Source organism: Melanaphis sacchari, unplaced genomic scaffold (assembly GCF_002803265.2).
Source record: "Melanaphis sacchari strain LSU unplaced genomic scaffold, SCAv2.0 Contig60_pilon_pilon, whole genome shotgun sequence".
Classification (NCBI taxonomy): domain Eukaryota; kingdom Metazoa; phylum Arthropoda; class Insecta; order Hemiptera; family Aphididae; genus Melanaphis; species Melanaphis sacchari.
The window spans coordinates 836,888-855,395 of NW_020271429.1; the positions used below are offsets into that span (position 1 = coordinate 836,888).

General features: G+C 27.3%; 1 protein-coding gene across 1 annotated transcript; it reads left to right on the plus strand.

Moving 5' to 3' along the window:
• Positions 1 to 9,949: 9,949 nt before the first annotated feature.
• LOC112600111 lies at positions 9,950 to 13,190 on the plus strand. The gene is made up of 7 exons (XM_025347276.1): positions 9,950 to 10,487; positions 10,678 to 10,849; positions 11,424 to 11,797; positions 11,861 to 12,062; positions 12,135 to 12,306; positions 12,382 to 12,644; positions 12,708 to 13,190. Exons 1-7 carry the CDS (start codon positions 10,383 to 10,385, stop codon positions 13,061 to 13,063), a joined length of 1,644 nt encoding a protein of 547 aa, XP_025203061.1. The 5' UTR covers positions 9,950 to 10,382; the 3' UTR covers positions 13,064 to 13,190.
• Positions 13,191 to 18,508: the final 5,318 nt, after the last annotated feature.

Genomic DNA, 18,508 nt, shown 5'->3' on the forward strand with positions numbered 1-18,508 from the left:
ATAAAGTACATTCACATTCTCTTGTTTAAAAGAAAAAAGGACTCAGAAGTATAGATTTTATTTGATTGGTTTGCTTATTAAACAAACATTTTTTAATTATTTATGTCAAAAATATATTAATACTTAAGTTACCTAAGTAGTAATTTTATATAATATATAACAATAAACGCGCCCTACATTAGTTCCTGTAAATAATTAAACAAAATACTGTTTCGTTTCAATTAACTTTTTTATTAAAAACAAATATATGTAAATCTATTTATGTTAATTTCAATTAAGTTTTGGTTCAGGAACACATCAATCAATACCTCACTTACTTTTTCCTATAACTGCCCATAAAGAGCTTAAGTATATTTTTTTTTCTGAGTTCAAGCACTTGGTTCGTCCAGATCGTATAATAAAATTATTATACTATTTATTTAATTATTATTATTATTATTATTATTATTATTATTTTGTTACTCAAAATATATTTATGACTTGGGTGAGATTACTGCTCTGTTAAAATTCAATCTAAATATGTACTTTCTATTTTTATTATTTTTTTAAAATTTAATATAACCGTTAATTTTAAATATTTTTCAATTTTAATTTGATGTAATATTGAATAAGATATTGTTATTTATATCCCAAATAAAAATGATACAAATTTTTAAGTTGTTTTGTATTATTATTGAATTAAGTGTATAATTTGAATTAACAATAACTGTAAAACTTAATCATCAAAAATATAATTATGTGAATGTTTTATTCTTATGTTAATCTTATTATTTGGCATTCAGGTTTTTATTACTATTTTTTTTTTTTTTTTTTTAAGATATTTATTATTTATTATTAAATTAAGTACACATTTAAAATTGTTTACTATTGAACAATTTTATTCTAATAATAATTAATAAACAGTTGATGAGTAATTTCATCCAAGAGTACTATGAATAAAACATGTTAAATATTTCAACCTGGTTTTACTAGTGTGAAATGTACAATAACCGAATGGGTTAATAGTTATTTACCGCATTTTGGAAAATAAACTGATTTTAGAAGTTAAAATATAAGCTTCATTTAATGTAAGCATGTGCATTCAATTATCTACAATTCACAAAATTTTAAACAAAATAATTGCTTGTGATGTACAAAATACTTATGTAATATAAATATATTATATAACATTGTGTTTTTTTTTAATTTTTCGAGTAAAAATATTGTTATGTTCGTGATATGTACATTTTTAGCTAATTTTTAGGTGAAAAAATAATTTTACTACTACTATTTAATTTAAAAACTTATAATTATTATTATAATTTTTTTTTTTTTTTTTTTGATGTTTAGTTTCAAATTTATCATTTTCAATTTTTTTTAATATAATAAAATACAAAAAATATTGTGAATTTGATATTATTATTATTAAATTACCTTTATATTTGCTTATAGAAAACTAATTATTCAAGTACTATAAATGTTACCTAACAAAAGTTATCCTTACACAAAATATTAAAACATTTGAAAAAAATTGAAAATTTTACTATAGTATGTTGAATACTAGGCGGTTATTAACTTCAAAAGTATTTGAAATGTTATCAGTATTGAATTCTTAATGCATCTAAGTAATTTGATTCGATGTGTTTACTTTGTATAATGTACTTATATATTGTATTCCAATTGTTTGTAAATTATTAACATTATCAACTGTTATATTAGATCGTAGGTACCTACTGATAATGTACCTAGTTCTAATTATTGAAGATTTCATGAATACTGAATTACTAAAATGTCTAAAACAAACTAATGGTTATGAACTTCATCTTCTTTTAGAAGTAGCGTCTGCTCAGCAGTAAATATCAGTTATTCTTTCAATTTTAGATGTGAAGGACCATAATTTTAGAATATATAATACTTTCTTAAGAACAACAAAATTATCCTTTATTTTTTGTCAAATTCACGAACTAGATTTTTATTACGTTCTACTATTGATTATAGGTAGTAACTACTAATATTTACATCAATGATTCTATTAATTATTATATAAGTAGGTACCTATATCTTGTAATCGTAGTATAAATACAATTAATGCCATCTTTAGACTTTTTACAACAGGTAAGCAATTCTGACTAACAATAAACATTCAAAAACTTAACACATTTTAATTAGGTCATGTTCTAGTATTCAACAAAATCCGTGATTGGATTCAAATTCGTGCCGAATTATAACAATGAAAAAAATGTATGTAGTAACAAAATGACAATTATGTCTGTAGGTAGTACTATTGCCTATGTACTTATTTATTTTATATGTACTTTCGCGTTTTAAAATTAGTATATATTGAACTTTTCAGGCTATGTAAAGTATATTATTTTACTTTTGAGTTATGAATAGTTTAATAATTTAGATTTTTAATTACCTAGTTAGGTTCCAAATAACTTATGTTGGTTAATAGTTTGCAATGTTTTGAACAGCAATAATTTGTATACACATTCCCTTTGGCCTTAAAGACCATTCTAGTTTCATTGTAAACTTAGTAATTATTATTATTCATCTATAATTATTATTATCGCTCAGTAGTTTCCATATTATTTCGCATTACGACCATTACGTTCAAAATAGAATTATTAAATAAATTTATCATTATTTAGGTACGTATCGTCGTATTGGAACATTTTAAAACTTAATTACATGTGTAAATAAATAATTGCAAATTGTATGTTTTAAAATAAAAATTTAAAAAATTTAAAATATTACATACAGGTATTTACATGGTACTAGATAACTACAAGTATAGGTAGGTACGTACATTTTAATACATAGATTGATAACTAGCTACTGGGGAATGAAAATTCCTCAGTCTTCACACCAATTGTCCTGTAGGTACTCAGAATAGGTACCATCTATATTATGTCTATCCAAATTATTGATTTATTTAATTATTGAATTATTTGGCTTTCTGTTGGGTACCATACCATATAAACTAGGTATGGATTGTTTTCCAATTTCTTCAATTATTATTTATTAGCTAAATGTGAACTAGGAACATTGACATAATATAGTTAATTAGTTAATGTACAGTTATCCATAATATTATATTTATAAATCGCGTTATTGAAAAAATAAAATAGGTAAATAACTAGGTTCCTACCAACATTACAGCATATTGTATAGATAAATTCTATCAATTAATAATATGGGTACCTACCTAGAAATTATTTATTAGTCTTAAACTTGTATAGTTAGTTATAAATTTATAATTCTTAGCTATAGTTCGTATTCTAAAGGTGGATGTAGTGAAATACATAGGTATATTAATGTGTAGGGTACCTAGATATTAATAAAAACTGTTTTGATGGTAATACCTACCTCCATAGTCCATGTTATATTTTATTATTATAATAAGTATCTGCCTACTAATTTTAAATCAATAGAAATTGGAATTCATCGAATAGGTAACATAAATTATCATATTGCCTAGTACCTACATAAATAATATAATATATTATGATTGTTTTAGACTCATTAGTATGTAATGAGTTTGTAGATAAAATTAACCGTGTTAAAATTATATATACGTAAATTATTTTTAATTTTATTTAAGATGGCGTAGGTAGATTAGTTATAAGTATACAATTTTACTTTAATTATTTTATAATTTTTATTCATATCTAACTGATTAAAAATAATAACAATATCATATTACAATTTATAGAATCGATAATTATTATAAAAGTCTAAGTATGTTAATTTCTCTTGATTAATAAATTAGGTAAGTAGGTATCTATGTATGTTAAAATATTAACATTTTTACAAAGGGTTATTAAAATTCATATCTGTTCATTCTGTTCTACCTATCTTATTATAAATGGCGATGTATAACGTTATGATACCTAACAGTTTTTTTTATTTCTGTTATTTTATACAATACATTACTATATAGTTACTACGTACCTATACAAATTCAATGTATACTTGCTAACCAGACATAAATTAATATACTACCTTTACACAATTTAGTTTGGTCGAGGTGAATATTACAGATATTTTTAATATTTGTTTACATTTTTAAACTAATAGCCGATTGGTCATTATTAAATGGGACATTATATTATTGTTATATAGTTAATGGTTAAATTAGACAACATTTTTTTGAAGAATGCAAAATAATCTATCAGTTATCTACCTATGGTTTAATTAAAGTATTAGGTAACCTAATAAAAATAATAAATTACCTATTGCAATTTCATATTAATTATGATATAAAAACAGTCGTATTTTACTTATTTTTTTTTCTTAAACATAAAACAGATATACTTATAGCAAAATTTACGTCTACGATGTATTACTGTACAGCTAGGTATAGACATTAGTCATTACTCATTAGGTACAATATTATCAATAAAAGTACTATTTCACTATTCCACAGTAGATACACACTAACACAAGTATACAATACACAATCAAATACATAACAATCTAGCATAATACATAAGTATTAGGTACCTATACCTATACACTGTTTAAAACGCTCCGTTGGCCGTTGCATTTTAATTAATTTATTAGGTACCTATTTCGATCTCGAAACTACTACACTTTTGACTTTAATTAATCCATTGAATAACCCTGTAATTAGGTACCTAATCAGTAGAAAAAAATGCTTAAAATTGATACCTATACATATGTTTAAATTATTAATTAATTTGAATTACTTACTTACAGAGGGGTACATAAACAGGGTTTGCCCCAACTAGATATTGATAGAAGCATATAGAGTCTATGTGTTATTCCTAACAAACAGTTATATACAAATTAGTTAGTTATCAGTTTTTTTATGCATAATAAGTTAATATTTAGACATAATTTATGTACCAGGCATCAGACAACTGGTAAATAAGTTTAAGTTTAAGGTGGATGCATAGATATACATGCATGATGCATATATATTAGGTACGTTTTATACGCGGTTTACAGCGATACCCATTGGCTACTAATATATCAACCGTTGAAAACAAATTATAAGTAATATATAATATATTATAGTATTTAAAAAAAAATTACTGTTTATCCAAGATCGATTATTATTATTATTTTTTTTTTGGGGGGGGGATCAAAAGCTTTAATAGACATCTAATTATAATGTTTGCTCTACTATCTGCCCTATCTACTTATAAATATTATAATTTTATTTGTATTTTGTAATAATATTTACAGATATATAGGTACTAGGTAAGTTACTTAAATAGTTAGATAGGTAGAACAACAAAAGTTATTTTGGCTTGTTTTTCAAATAAGAGAATTCTTTGGCGGTTTTCATAGAAAATTGATTATTTCGTGACACTGTGAATACTTAGTTGGTAGTCGCAGTATAAGTATAATGTTATTAGAGTATATTAGCTAGTATGGTAGTGTATAGTCATTTATAGATATACTTTTGCGTTTTGTCATAATATTTATATTCGAATATGACTGTAAACTGTAAGTGTAAAGTGATGACTGATGATGATTGTATACATATATCAATACGGCAATACGTATATAGATTTTAGATTATATCACACTGTGTATTGTAATTACATACTTATTTTTAAAATTTTATTTTTAGAAATATAAAATCTATACGATTATATATTTTATGTAAATAAGTAATAAGTGTTAAGACTTAAGAGTAATGAGTATAATATACGATCAGTAATCATGGCATGCGTATTGCGTAGATAGATAATGGTGAAGACATAGGTAATTCATCCGTTGATAGAACTCATAAAATTACTTAGCTTATAATTACTTAGATAGGTAGGTATCTACTTAAATATTAAATTATTATTTACTATTGTATATTAGGTATTATGAAATAATTTGGAAAATAAGCCAAATAAATAATTAGTTATTTCAAAATCAAAAATATACTGACAATTATTTGTAAATAGATATACTTAACCTATTCGTGTACTAATATTTATTTAATATTTACTTTTTTTTATAATATGTACCTATTGTTCTACTTTTTTTTGTTTATCTATTCAAAACATCTTTGAAAAAACACATGTAGGTACCTATCTATAATCATTAGCCACTAATGTTATGCTCAAATTCATAGAAAAAAATAATTACTTACACGACTAATGGGATTTGTGAAAATGCAGTATTCCCTTTGGATATCTCTTGCTGTATTCCAGTCTCTATCATTATATAAAATATAATATATTTATCTAATTGTAACGCTTGTATCTCTAGGCTCTAGGTACCTATATAAGTATATTATAGTATGTAGGTACATTGTTTATACGTCTGGCATGGGTAATAATATAAATAAGTCTGTTATCTGTATGATATAAAAAATAAAAGGTGAATATTTAATAAAATAAAAATTAATTATTATACATATATATTTCCGAACTGATACCTATCTGTAATTAGTTTCATATCCCATATAAACCCAGTACGTAATAGCTTTAGCAATACCATTGATTATTTAATAAATTATATATTAAAATAGTTTATTATAAATATAGGTAATCGGTAGATGTATAATTATTAATTATATAGGTAGGTAGGTATGTATTTATAATAGATATTGCCGTCCTAATGCAGTTATTATATTGTTCACTTACACACGAAATATTAAAATATACATTTATCAATGTTTTCGCTTTGATAAAAATTAAAATGATTTAGCATTTATTTTTGTTACAATTTTTAATTCAAAAACGTATGTAATAGTTATTAATATTTAATAGTAAACCTTTATACCTAATTTATACATTAACGTATTAACGTATATTAAACGTATAATAATACAGAAAAAATAATTTGGTATAGCCGTGTATATCATATGGCTTATTTAATAGTTTCAATAGTAGGTATCTAAGTAATTTTAATAAATTACGAATTAATGTGTTTTCAGTTTTAGTATTGTATATTTGCAATTTGCATGTCAATATACCTACTAACCTGTATTTTATTTCTTGGTATAGGTATTAGGTATATTATTAAAACAAGTATATATTTTATGTAAGACAATATTATATTTTCAGCTGCGTAGATTTCTATACCCATGTCAAAAAAATATATTTGTGATAAATTACATTATTATTTCAACTAAATATTGTAAATATATGACCAAATAATAGTTATTTATACATATACAGTAATATGTGTAGATGTATTATTCAAAAAGTGCGTATGCCTGGCTTGTGTTATAATTTTATAATGTAATAACTATATTATTCACAGTAATACTTAAATATTAGTAGTATAAGTAATACAAATATTAGATTATGAATAACTAATAAATATTAATAAATACTAGGGGGACCTATACATAAGTATAGGTATAAGTAGATTTAAGTACCTAAGTATTTATATGTAGTATATGTTTATTATCTACAATATATTACTTACATCAATAATTTACGTGTAATGATAATGAAATAAAAAAGATTGCTGTAATTTGTATAGGTAATAAAATTAAAATGATTACCTATATAGTATATATAGCGACGAGCAAAGTTACTGAAAAAACGGCCAGTATAAAATAAATAAATAATAATATTAAATCTGTTTATTTTTATAAACTATAGCCTATAGGTTTTATTTAGACAGTATTAAACACTCATTATAATAGGTATATAATATGGATATAAATTACTTTACAATATATACGGTATAATCTATATAGTATATATAGGTACATATATATATATATATGTATTTATTAAATAATTTATTTTTTATATAACGTATTATACGTGTATTTTAAATACACATAAATACATGATCATAAATCAATATTTATATTATTAATTATTTTAATTTAAAAATATTGTCCTGAAAAAAATGATCAAGGTATTTTATAATAGACTCGCAAATGCAAAAATATATAATCTCACGTATATGTCTTATACTTATTGATGTACCTATATTAGGCATGCGTATATAGATTATAAATATTGAACAAACTTAATTTTTTTTTTTTTAAATAAAATGTTTTTTCAGTTTAATTGTAAGATAAGTAATTTTGTAGTTATGAGATACGGTTGTTGTGGGGCACCGAGTCTGAACAATAGGATTTGTTGTTTTTTATTTATTAGATATTTCGTACTTATTTATGTGTATTATATGGAGACATGGAGTTATAGAAAAAAATATGTTTTGTATTATTAATTTTTAAATTATTTTATGTTTTTAAATGACATCTTATATTTTTAATTTCATCATATTTCAAAGCAAAACATTTTTTTAGAAAATGTCATCAGGCAACAGTTAATTAGGAATAATGTTTAATAATTATAAGCACATTCTTATATTATTTAAAGTGATTCAATATGAGTACCTAACTCTAAAATTTTGGTCCACTTCTCAACTCATTTATATTATACAGGCTTATGCCTCATGCTTTCAACTAAACTTAAAGTGCTTATTTATAACCAGGGCTTGTGAATTCATGCTGTAAAAAATGCCTAAATAAGTATGCATTTATTCACTAAAAACTGGAAAAATATGTACTTAAATTCGCTAAAAATCTAAAACTATGTACTAAAAATATTATGTAGATTAAAAAATGAAGAAATTATAATTAATTTTCGGAATAACAAAAAATGTCCATTTATATATTTATTTGTTTTAATGTAATTCCAAAAAATAAACTAAACATTATTCATTAATAATTTAATAAAATAAACATTCAGAAAATCTTGAAAATTCCCATATATTTTGTACAGCACAAACATATAAATTATTGAATTTTCATCAAAGTTTGGTAAAAATAAGCTAAATATACACATAATAAAATAGAAAAATATCTAAACATACTAAATAGTTAAAAATCCTCTAAATATGCATAAACGTTCACATAGTACTTAGCCACGGTATACCTTGAAATGGATCTCTATGTTACCTAGCAATTAGCATTAAATACGACTTAGCAAGTTTGATATGCAAATGTATGAACTCACTACGAACCTAGCTGCTTTTAGCTAATGAATTATAATTGTTCAGACTTTAATTTTTCATAATATTTTTAAATTCTCACGACAATATTATATAACTTCGGATTATTACATCAACAAAAAGGATAAAATTGTTTTCAAAAATATTTTTATAATAAAACAAAATCATAATCAAAAATAAATCAATAAAAGTTAATACTTTTCTAGGAAATAAGTTTATGAATAAAATAATAATTCCGTAGGTATAAGTTACCTACTCCTAGTAGTTTATAATAAGACCCTATAATAAAGTATAGTTACCTACTTGTGATTTGTATCAGGTCGTAATAGAAAAGTATTTCATATTTTCGTGTATTATTTTACATATTTTAAATATCTATTAGCTATTAAAATTGTTAACACGGAGTGAACGAAACTCGTTTAAAAATGATCTTCAGAGTCAGAAACCGTAAAAAAAAAAATAAATAAAAAAATAAAAAAACCTAACAAAAACGTATAGTTTGATGCATTGAAAGATTCCGTGTCACGTATATATGGGTACCCACCCATACATATAGTGCTTGTATAATATACAGTCATTAATAGAATATGCAATATAGATGAGTGATATTATCATACAAAAATATTACAAATAAACGCTGTTAATTGTCGTTGAATTATTATTATGATAGACATTAGACAGTAGGCGCGTGTGTGTCTGTTCGTAATTCGCGATCGGCAAGATCGGTTATTATTTTTTTTGTTTACAATTGTTTCGTGTTTTTAATCGCATTTATTATTAGGTAATTATCTTTGAATTTTCCGTCGTGCGAGATTATTGAGTCATGGGCGCGGCAGCCGTTAAAGCCGGGCGCTTTAGCGCCGTCCGCTGCGGTAGCACTGCGCGCCCGACCGGCGGCCCATCCCTTTTCCCGTTAGCCAATCGACGCCGACCGAACGGCGGCGAACAGGTAAACAAGATTGCATTTTTAATGTACCGAGTACCGTGTGCGTAATGTAGGCCCCGCACAGCCGTAGTCCGCACTCCGCAGTCCGCAGTGTTAGTGGCGAGCTGCTCTCTGACGGTAACTCGTCGGCCAATATTTTTCGATTATTATTATTATTATTATTATTACTATTATTACTATTATTATTATTATTATTTTCTGCGTACGTCACATACTTTTCTGCACGCCGTCGTCGTCCCCGCACGACTTTCTGTGGCGCGTTAACATCGATATCGACTCGCATTATTATAATAATAATTAATAATATCGTTAATGTTATTATCGTTGTTCCGGGTGTGTACCAGTTACGGTTTTCCGCGCGGCGTTTGTGATTTCGCGATGCACACAATGTGACGGGGCCCGGAGACTAGGCGATATGTGCAGTGCGTGTTACCGCAGATTTGATTGAATTATTCGGTTTGGCCACGAATTGTGTCCCGAACGAAAAGCGCGACGTGACACAACCATGTCGGCCGACGCCAAGTGCCCGTTGAGCATCGTAGACATGCTGCTCAACGATACGTCGACGTTGGACGTCTTCGACAAGCCGGCTGCTGATGACGACACCGACGTAAGCCTTTTTTTTTTTTATACGAATTTTTTATTTACGTTTTTTTGAGTCTTATCCGTTAATCGACCGTACTCCTCGCCTGCGTGGGCGGTGAACGGTCGGAGGGCGGTGTCCAAAGAGCAATCGCACGTATTTGAATCAATTGGAGTCTTATTTGAATATGGGGTTTTTTTTTTTGTTGCAACCCTAGAGAGTCGTGAACTGGGACCTGGAGAACGACAATTTCCTCGATTCTCTGTTGAAAATGGAAAACGACTCGACGCCATTTGAGTTTTTGTCCAGCAATGATGACTTCATGTCGAGCGCGGCCACTACGCCAAGATCCTACGACAACGCCGAGAGCAGTTCATGTTCAGACAGCGGTACGCTACTTAAACATTCCCACTGTCCCAGCTTTTGTATGCGTCAAATCATCATGACGTTTAATATGCTTATCCACGTTACACGGATGATTGTGTGGTTGACAAAATGGTTTTCTACCCAGTTTTCGATTACCTACCCACAGATTTTATTCATTAATTAATAGATTCTATGTTAAATTTGTATTATTTATGAAATGTGCTCAAGACAAATGAAACATATGTTACACTTAAATTCCATATGTCAAGTTTAAATTGCCCATTTTCTTGTATTTTTTACCATTCTTCCAGTATTTTTAACATTTAAACAATTATAAATCATTATTAATTTCAAAATTTGGTAGTTAAAGATATTGAGTTACTTAAATTCATTATTAAATTTAAATGTGAGATAGATAAGTAGATAGGTGATTCAGTGAAATTTTTTTATCTATTCCCATGTTATAAATTATTCTGTTTTTTAATAAATATAATAAATATTTATATTGGTTACCACATGACAATGGTCCAAGCATTTAAAAAAAATTATGTACACTGGTACACATAGTACATTTCTGATAAAAGTAAATATGTATAGGACTTTCATCTGTGGATAATATACCATTCAATCCATTCAATCCAATATCAGAATCTTCTAAGTCTGATGATGTCAAACCTAATATGGAATTTGCATATGATTCTTTCGTCAAAGAGGAAATAATAGATATTGATGACGAAGAAGAAATTGATGAAGATGATAATAAACTAGAAGATGATGAAGAAGATGACCATAAAGATAATATTAGTTTAGAAGAAAAACCTACTATCATTCAAAAACCACAATTATTGAAAACTACACCTCGCACAGTAGTGATATCACCAAAACAGTCTAAAGGACCAATTGCTATTTCTAAACATGTGTCAAAACCTGTTTTTATACCAATAAATTTATCAAACGTCAAAACAATTAAGGTAAGAAAGATTTATTTATTTTAAACTAATTCTGAGTATTCATAATTTAAATATATTGTGTAGGTGGTTAATCAGAATGGTAAAACAATTAATGCTGATGCATTCAGACGATTACAGTCTATAAACAATGGAAGAAGAATATTTGTGAGGAATAATGGTTCTATGGTCTCAAAATCCATGCCTGCTTTAAAACAGACCAAAATTGTGATGTCTGACTGTACAAGCGATGAGTCTGATTCTATGTATCCACGGCTTCATTTATCAAGTAAGTTAATACATTTTAGTTAGATATTGATAATAGCTTTTAATTATTTTATATTTTATTATTTATTAATAGATGAAGAAAGAAAATTAATGGAGAAAGAAGGAATTAAATTACCATCACATTATCCTCTTACAAAGCATGAAGAAAGAGATTTGAAGCGAATTCGTCGTAAAATAAGAAATAAAATATCTGCACAAGATTCAAGAAAACGAAAGAAGGAATATGTTGATGGTCTTGAAGAAAGGTAATTAATTAATTAAAACCAATATATTTGATCTAGATTCATGAATTGAATATAAATAAATGTTTAATATTTTAGAGTTAAACAGTGTTCTGATGATAATAACAAGCTTATAAGAAATATACGCTCGCTTCAGACTGAAAATGAAAGATTAAGAGCAGCTTTAAAACGTTTACAAAATGCTATCTCTCCAGGAGGTACAACAGCACAACCTGCCACATGTCTGTTGGTTCTTATGATGTCATTAGCTTTAATAGCAGCACCTAATTTGAGGCCCACAGTAACTGATGAAAAAGACATAATGTCCATAGAAGGTCAAGAGTCTAATACAGCGGTTCCAGGTTAGTATTATGTGTAACTTGTTTAAACATTTGAAGACTTAAACAGCATATTTGTATCTTTAGGTCGATCAAGAAACTTGTTATTCTCTAAGTCAGGATCACCTCTGAGCACTACTAATTTGAAGGATATGCTAAACATGGTCGCAAATGGATCATCAGCTGATGGACAAAGTGATACTATTATGGCTGAACTTGGCGAGCTATTGGATTTTAATGGTTTGACCCGCAATAAAGATCATGATTATTCGAGAACAACAATGGAAGATTATTATATACCCGAGTCTGATGATGGCTGGACCAAAGCTACAAAACGCTCTGCTCCATCTGAGTGGATCAATGAATTGGTAACACCAGATGTTAAGAATAAACGAGATACAGAGCCTGTGATTCTTGTGTCTAGCGATGAGGAATCTTATTAAATGAGAAAAGAAATTGTATTGGTGAGCGCAACAAGAGTTCTTTACTGTATGTCATTGCTATACCACTGATTGCTTTAGTGGCATAACGATATTTCGATTCCATTTTTATTTTGTTTCTTTAAAGGTATAATTTACCTTGAAACTCTTCTGAAAAACATAATTTTAGATAAATTTTATTTATAAACCATTAAAATGCTTTTTAACTATTATTGTTTGACATTTAATTATTATATATTTAGTTTTAGGGCTATCAACTAGGTAATGGGACACATAAACAATATTAGTTAATTTTATTATTGTAAGGAATGTGATTTTAAATGTTGGTTTGTGTAATTCTTTTTTTTTTTTTTAATATATTGTATTATCCTTTGTTGCGTGAATCAAATTTGAATTTTAAGAATTTTTATTCATATTTTTAAACAGGTTATAAATTATTTCCTCTGTTTTTATACTATCATTGTTTTATGAGAATAAATTCTTAATCATCAAACTATTAAAAAAAATCACTGAATTTATTTACTATATATTATAGTTACAGTCGTAAACTTAAAATGCTAAATCTATCAATTATTAATTAATTACAAATAACAATTTATAACTGCTGGTATTAATGAGAGTGATTTATCTTATTTGATCAAGTATTGTATGGTATGTCTAAAATAAACAATACATTTAAACATTTAAAAAAGATAATTTTTCATTAATTTGTGATGAAATACATCAATTAAAATTTATGGAATGATTAGTTGACACTTTATGAATACATTATGTTAAAAATACATTTAAATTTGTGTTTCATGCTACCATCTCGGTAAGGTGTCATTGTTAATTTTCATTTTAAGGATAAATATAGTGAATTTTTCGTTTTTTTTTTCTTTTGGCATTTTGCCTTGTACTCGATTTTTGTGATCCCAGACAAACGTTTTGTTAATCTCGGCCATTCTATTTCTATTAAGAAAAAAAAACCGCTGTAGCGCTTAATGGTGCATATTGTTTGATAAAAATTATTTTCAATTCAAATGTAACTAAACGCTAAGCTTATGAAAAGAAAGACCTTTCACTGTGAACAAGATATTGTCAAATGCAGTCAAACTGGTTCAATTGTTATTTGTAACCACCATTTATTCAGGAACTAACACGCATATATTACGCCGAAGGTTATGTTACAGTGTTAAACCTTTCTAATTTAGTTCGAAATTTGAAAGTTATAAGAACTTTATATATGTCCTATTTACTGTGTACAATATTCGATCTCCGATAATTTCAAGTGTTCCTGGATAATATTTGACTCACGACTTTTACATACGCTATGACGTCATCCGTCTTATGGAGTGCAGTAGTGGGCGGTGATACGATTTGATTCAACATGCGTATCATAATCTAGTATGTTAAACATTTATGCATTAACTATTAACTGTAAATAGTATACACTGTAGATGCGATTATTTCGATTTACAATATTTCTAATGCAGACAATACATTTTAATAAAATAAACACACTGAGCCGATTATTTGATTACAAAAATACAAATAAATGGAATAGTAAATGTAAACTTTAGTTGAGTATTTATTGGTTTTAGAATTAAATTGACGTATGAATTAACTAAAATATTCATTGCGAATCTACATTTTAGGAAGTAGAAATATTTTTATTAAAATATTTATAAGTTTAAAACAAAAATTGTTGCACTCATTTTGTATTGTTAAATCAGTTATGTAATATTTAATGTTAAATATGTTGATTTATATTCGAATCCACGGCATAGTTTCAATAATTACATAAGATTGATCCACATGTTTCATCGTTTTGATGACATTAATTTGATGGTGACAAACAGTAGTTTTGATTCTTATATCAATTATTATTTGTCATGTAAACACTAAACACTTGAAGACTGTGTTCTGTACATGTTCACGTTTTCGTACAGATGGAAACGAGTGTTGTGTCAAAAATTTAGGATGCAACCGTTTTCGAAAAACAGCAGTGTTGTCTTCTCCAGAGAATATTGACTTTTGGAAATTCGCTTGGCTTGATAATATTATCTACCGATCTACATAAAATTATAATACAGAGGTAGTAAACTACACCTCACTCATTGTGGTCGGTTTCAATTTATCTGCAGTTATCGGCATTTTTACTTAAATCGCGGTGACCAATATATTATTTTTTATTTTACATGACGTAGGTGATGAATAATAATGCTCGTCAAAAGCCGTCGAAAATTCATTTTTCGATTCCAGCCCCGGTGGCGTTGAATTCCGTTTTTATGATTTTTTAGCGAAACTTACAAGCATAGTTAACTATTTAAAACAATATTCACACCTTTATCGTCTCTTCTTCGAAGTCATCGCTTATTCGACCGAGTATGATCGTGTTATAATCGTGGCGTGCGGGTAGGCCGCGGTGCCGGGCGATTACCGTTATAATGTTATGGGAATGCAATTTTTAGTTTTTTTTTTTTTTTTTTTTTTTTATTAATTCCGTTTTGACCAGCCTCCACTGTGTGTTGTACGCGGGCCAATTATACCAAACCGGTTTACACACCACCTCCATCGGTCTATGATGCTGTGCTATGTGCCCATGTGTAGAAAGCCCGAGCCATTTACTTGGCTGCTGGATCGTTATACACTCTTAACTCTTTAGTATAAGTGTAATGATATACCGTTACAGATTGTTAATTGAGCGAAAAACTTTCGCGGCGCGCCGATTTGAATGTCGTTTTCGTCTGTAGTTTTTCAATAACACCCGCTCATATTAATACCGGTCGTGTGTAGAAGCCGGACACAAAATGCATGGTGAAACGACCAAAATATTATTTGATTTTATGACTGTATAATTTTATACGTGTACAATCGTATGATATTAATAATTGTTATAACATACACAGTGTATAATACCTATACATCGCCTTGTAGTTATAATAACGAACACTCCGATTACTTCCATAATTCTTGATAAGACTGTATATAGATACTGTGTGACATATATCGTATACTATTATTGTTTACGCTGATTGCCAGTGGCATGGTTTTCTAACGGTTTATACACCTACCTACGGATCGATAAAATGGAATTCTAGAAACATAAAAAATACGTTTTATTTTTTTTTTATTTTTTATTGGTTATTGTTTTTCGTGACAAGTTCAAATTTTTTCAAGAGGACGCCACGCCCGCACGCTTTGTCTCCGTTTTACAAACGTATTTCATGGAAAATTTTCGTTCAGTAAAATCAATTATGTGTGTTTACCTTAGGTGTTAGAGTAAAATGACTTATTATCAAACTTTTAAGTTAGAACATAATCTTCGTATTTACGTCGGTTTCTTACGATATTTCAATTTTTTAGGGTTAAAATTTTATGCACACACAATTTGCTTAAAAATTAAAATATCGTAAAAAACCTATTGAAATATATAGCGATATACTGATAGCAAACCGCACCTGCACCGCACGTATCGTTGTATATTACGTCGCAAAACGGCAAAACGGTTACCTATTGCGCCGCTAAACTGTTTACACGTTAAGTAAACACTTTGTAGAATAGGCATAGGTATCATTATGTTGTATATTTGTATACATGTAAACCAGGGGTTACCAATTAATGTTTTTAAATCTGGAAGTTTTTCACGGGCCATAAAAATTCAAAGTATATGCTTTTAACATTATTCATAATATCATTATACAATTGTAAATAGGTAACCGGAAAGAATTTTGTAAGACCTAGCTTTTGGTGACCCCTGACGTAAAGCATCTCTGAAGTCTGTTGAGGTTTTATAATTCTTTTTTCGTTGAAATAGTTTATTATAATACTGGTACATTATTGTTGTGTGCAAAACTTTCAAGTGTTCTTCCGTATTATTATAACACAAGGTATAATATAATGTGTATAAATATACTCGTATATTACGACGTTCGGTTATTATTGAGCATGGATAAATTCTTAACCTTCAGGTGGTCTTTTCTGAAACTTTGAATCTTTTAAAAGTTTTATGCGCGTTTAAATTGACGCATATAAAATATAAATTCATGTATATATCGAAATAACGAGCAAATACGATATTCTATTATACAATATATACACCGTAGTGCGTTTTGTGTTTTCTCGAGGATTTCAATTTATTTTCTAAAAGTTTTTCTTAATTCTCTTTAATGAAAAAGAGTTTTCTCGGTAGCATGATTTTTTAACAAGTACCTACATATCGGTTAATCCTCCCACTATGGCTGAGCTGCTATACACATAGTGGTAATAATTCACTGTTTTTACTGGGCAATTTAATAATTCACCGTCCTATATAGGTAAGTGGTACTTACATCGGTGGCGCCGATATCATCTGAAATGTACTTAAATGAAAAATGTCTATATATTTGTATACCTACCACTCACCTTAATTAACCAGGGATTCATTAACTCATTTTTTACATTTAATTATGAGCAAATTTTATAGTTTCTCTTGTTACATGGCAGCTCGAAGGTTGGTTTTTTACCAATTTAAAGTCAGAAATGTCTACACTCACGCATTGGCATCACTGACCTTCATAAGATGATACTCCTATTGTACAATGCAGAAATCTGAAAAATAAAACTAACGTACGTATCCAATAAAATCTTGTTTATATTTTTTTAAAACATAGGTATTGGTATTTGACACTCAAATCATGATTTACATTTTAAATTATGATATAAAAACATATTTTATTGCGGCGCAGTAATTATGACTCATTTTATTGACGATAATATTGTTCTAAAAAACAATTCGTTGAAATATTTTAATTAAATTCTTAATAATTTCATGTCATAACCTTTTTGTATTTTTACGGTATAGGTACAGACATAATTTCATGGACTGTACGTATGCAAGATGACCTTGATTATCTGTCAGCAATGGGATCAACAGGAGTGATGGATAACTGAAATAGATAAAAAAGATAAAAAAAAAATATAAATAGTGTATTTTACATAATTTTGGTTCGGTACATTTTACATATTGTTGTCAGGACATTCATTTTATAAATTATTATCGTATGTTATTACTTATTATTAATATTGTAATTTAATTTAATTATCTCTGATTTCTAAATCCCACTATGTACATATTATATTAGGTACCTACACATAAGAATGTATTTAATGATGAATGATGATATTTAGGAAGGCAAAGGTAGTCATGATACTAAATTATATGAAAAAAATAGTTATTTTAGTTCTGTTTAACAGAATTCCGTACTTTTTTTTTAAAGCCATGCGATAACCTTTCCATATTTTTATTTATAGTTTATTTAGATATATAATCATATTATACTATATAGAATGCATAGCTACAAAATGTGATCTTTAAATGGTAAATAATAAGTACTCTTTAATTCGTGCATCATCGACGTTTTTCAAATATTTTGTTTTTCATAATTTGAAATCATTAAAAAATTTAATTATAAATAAATATAAACA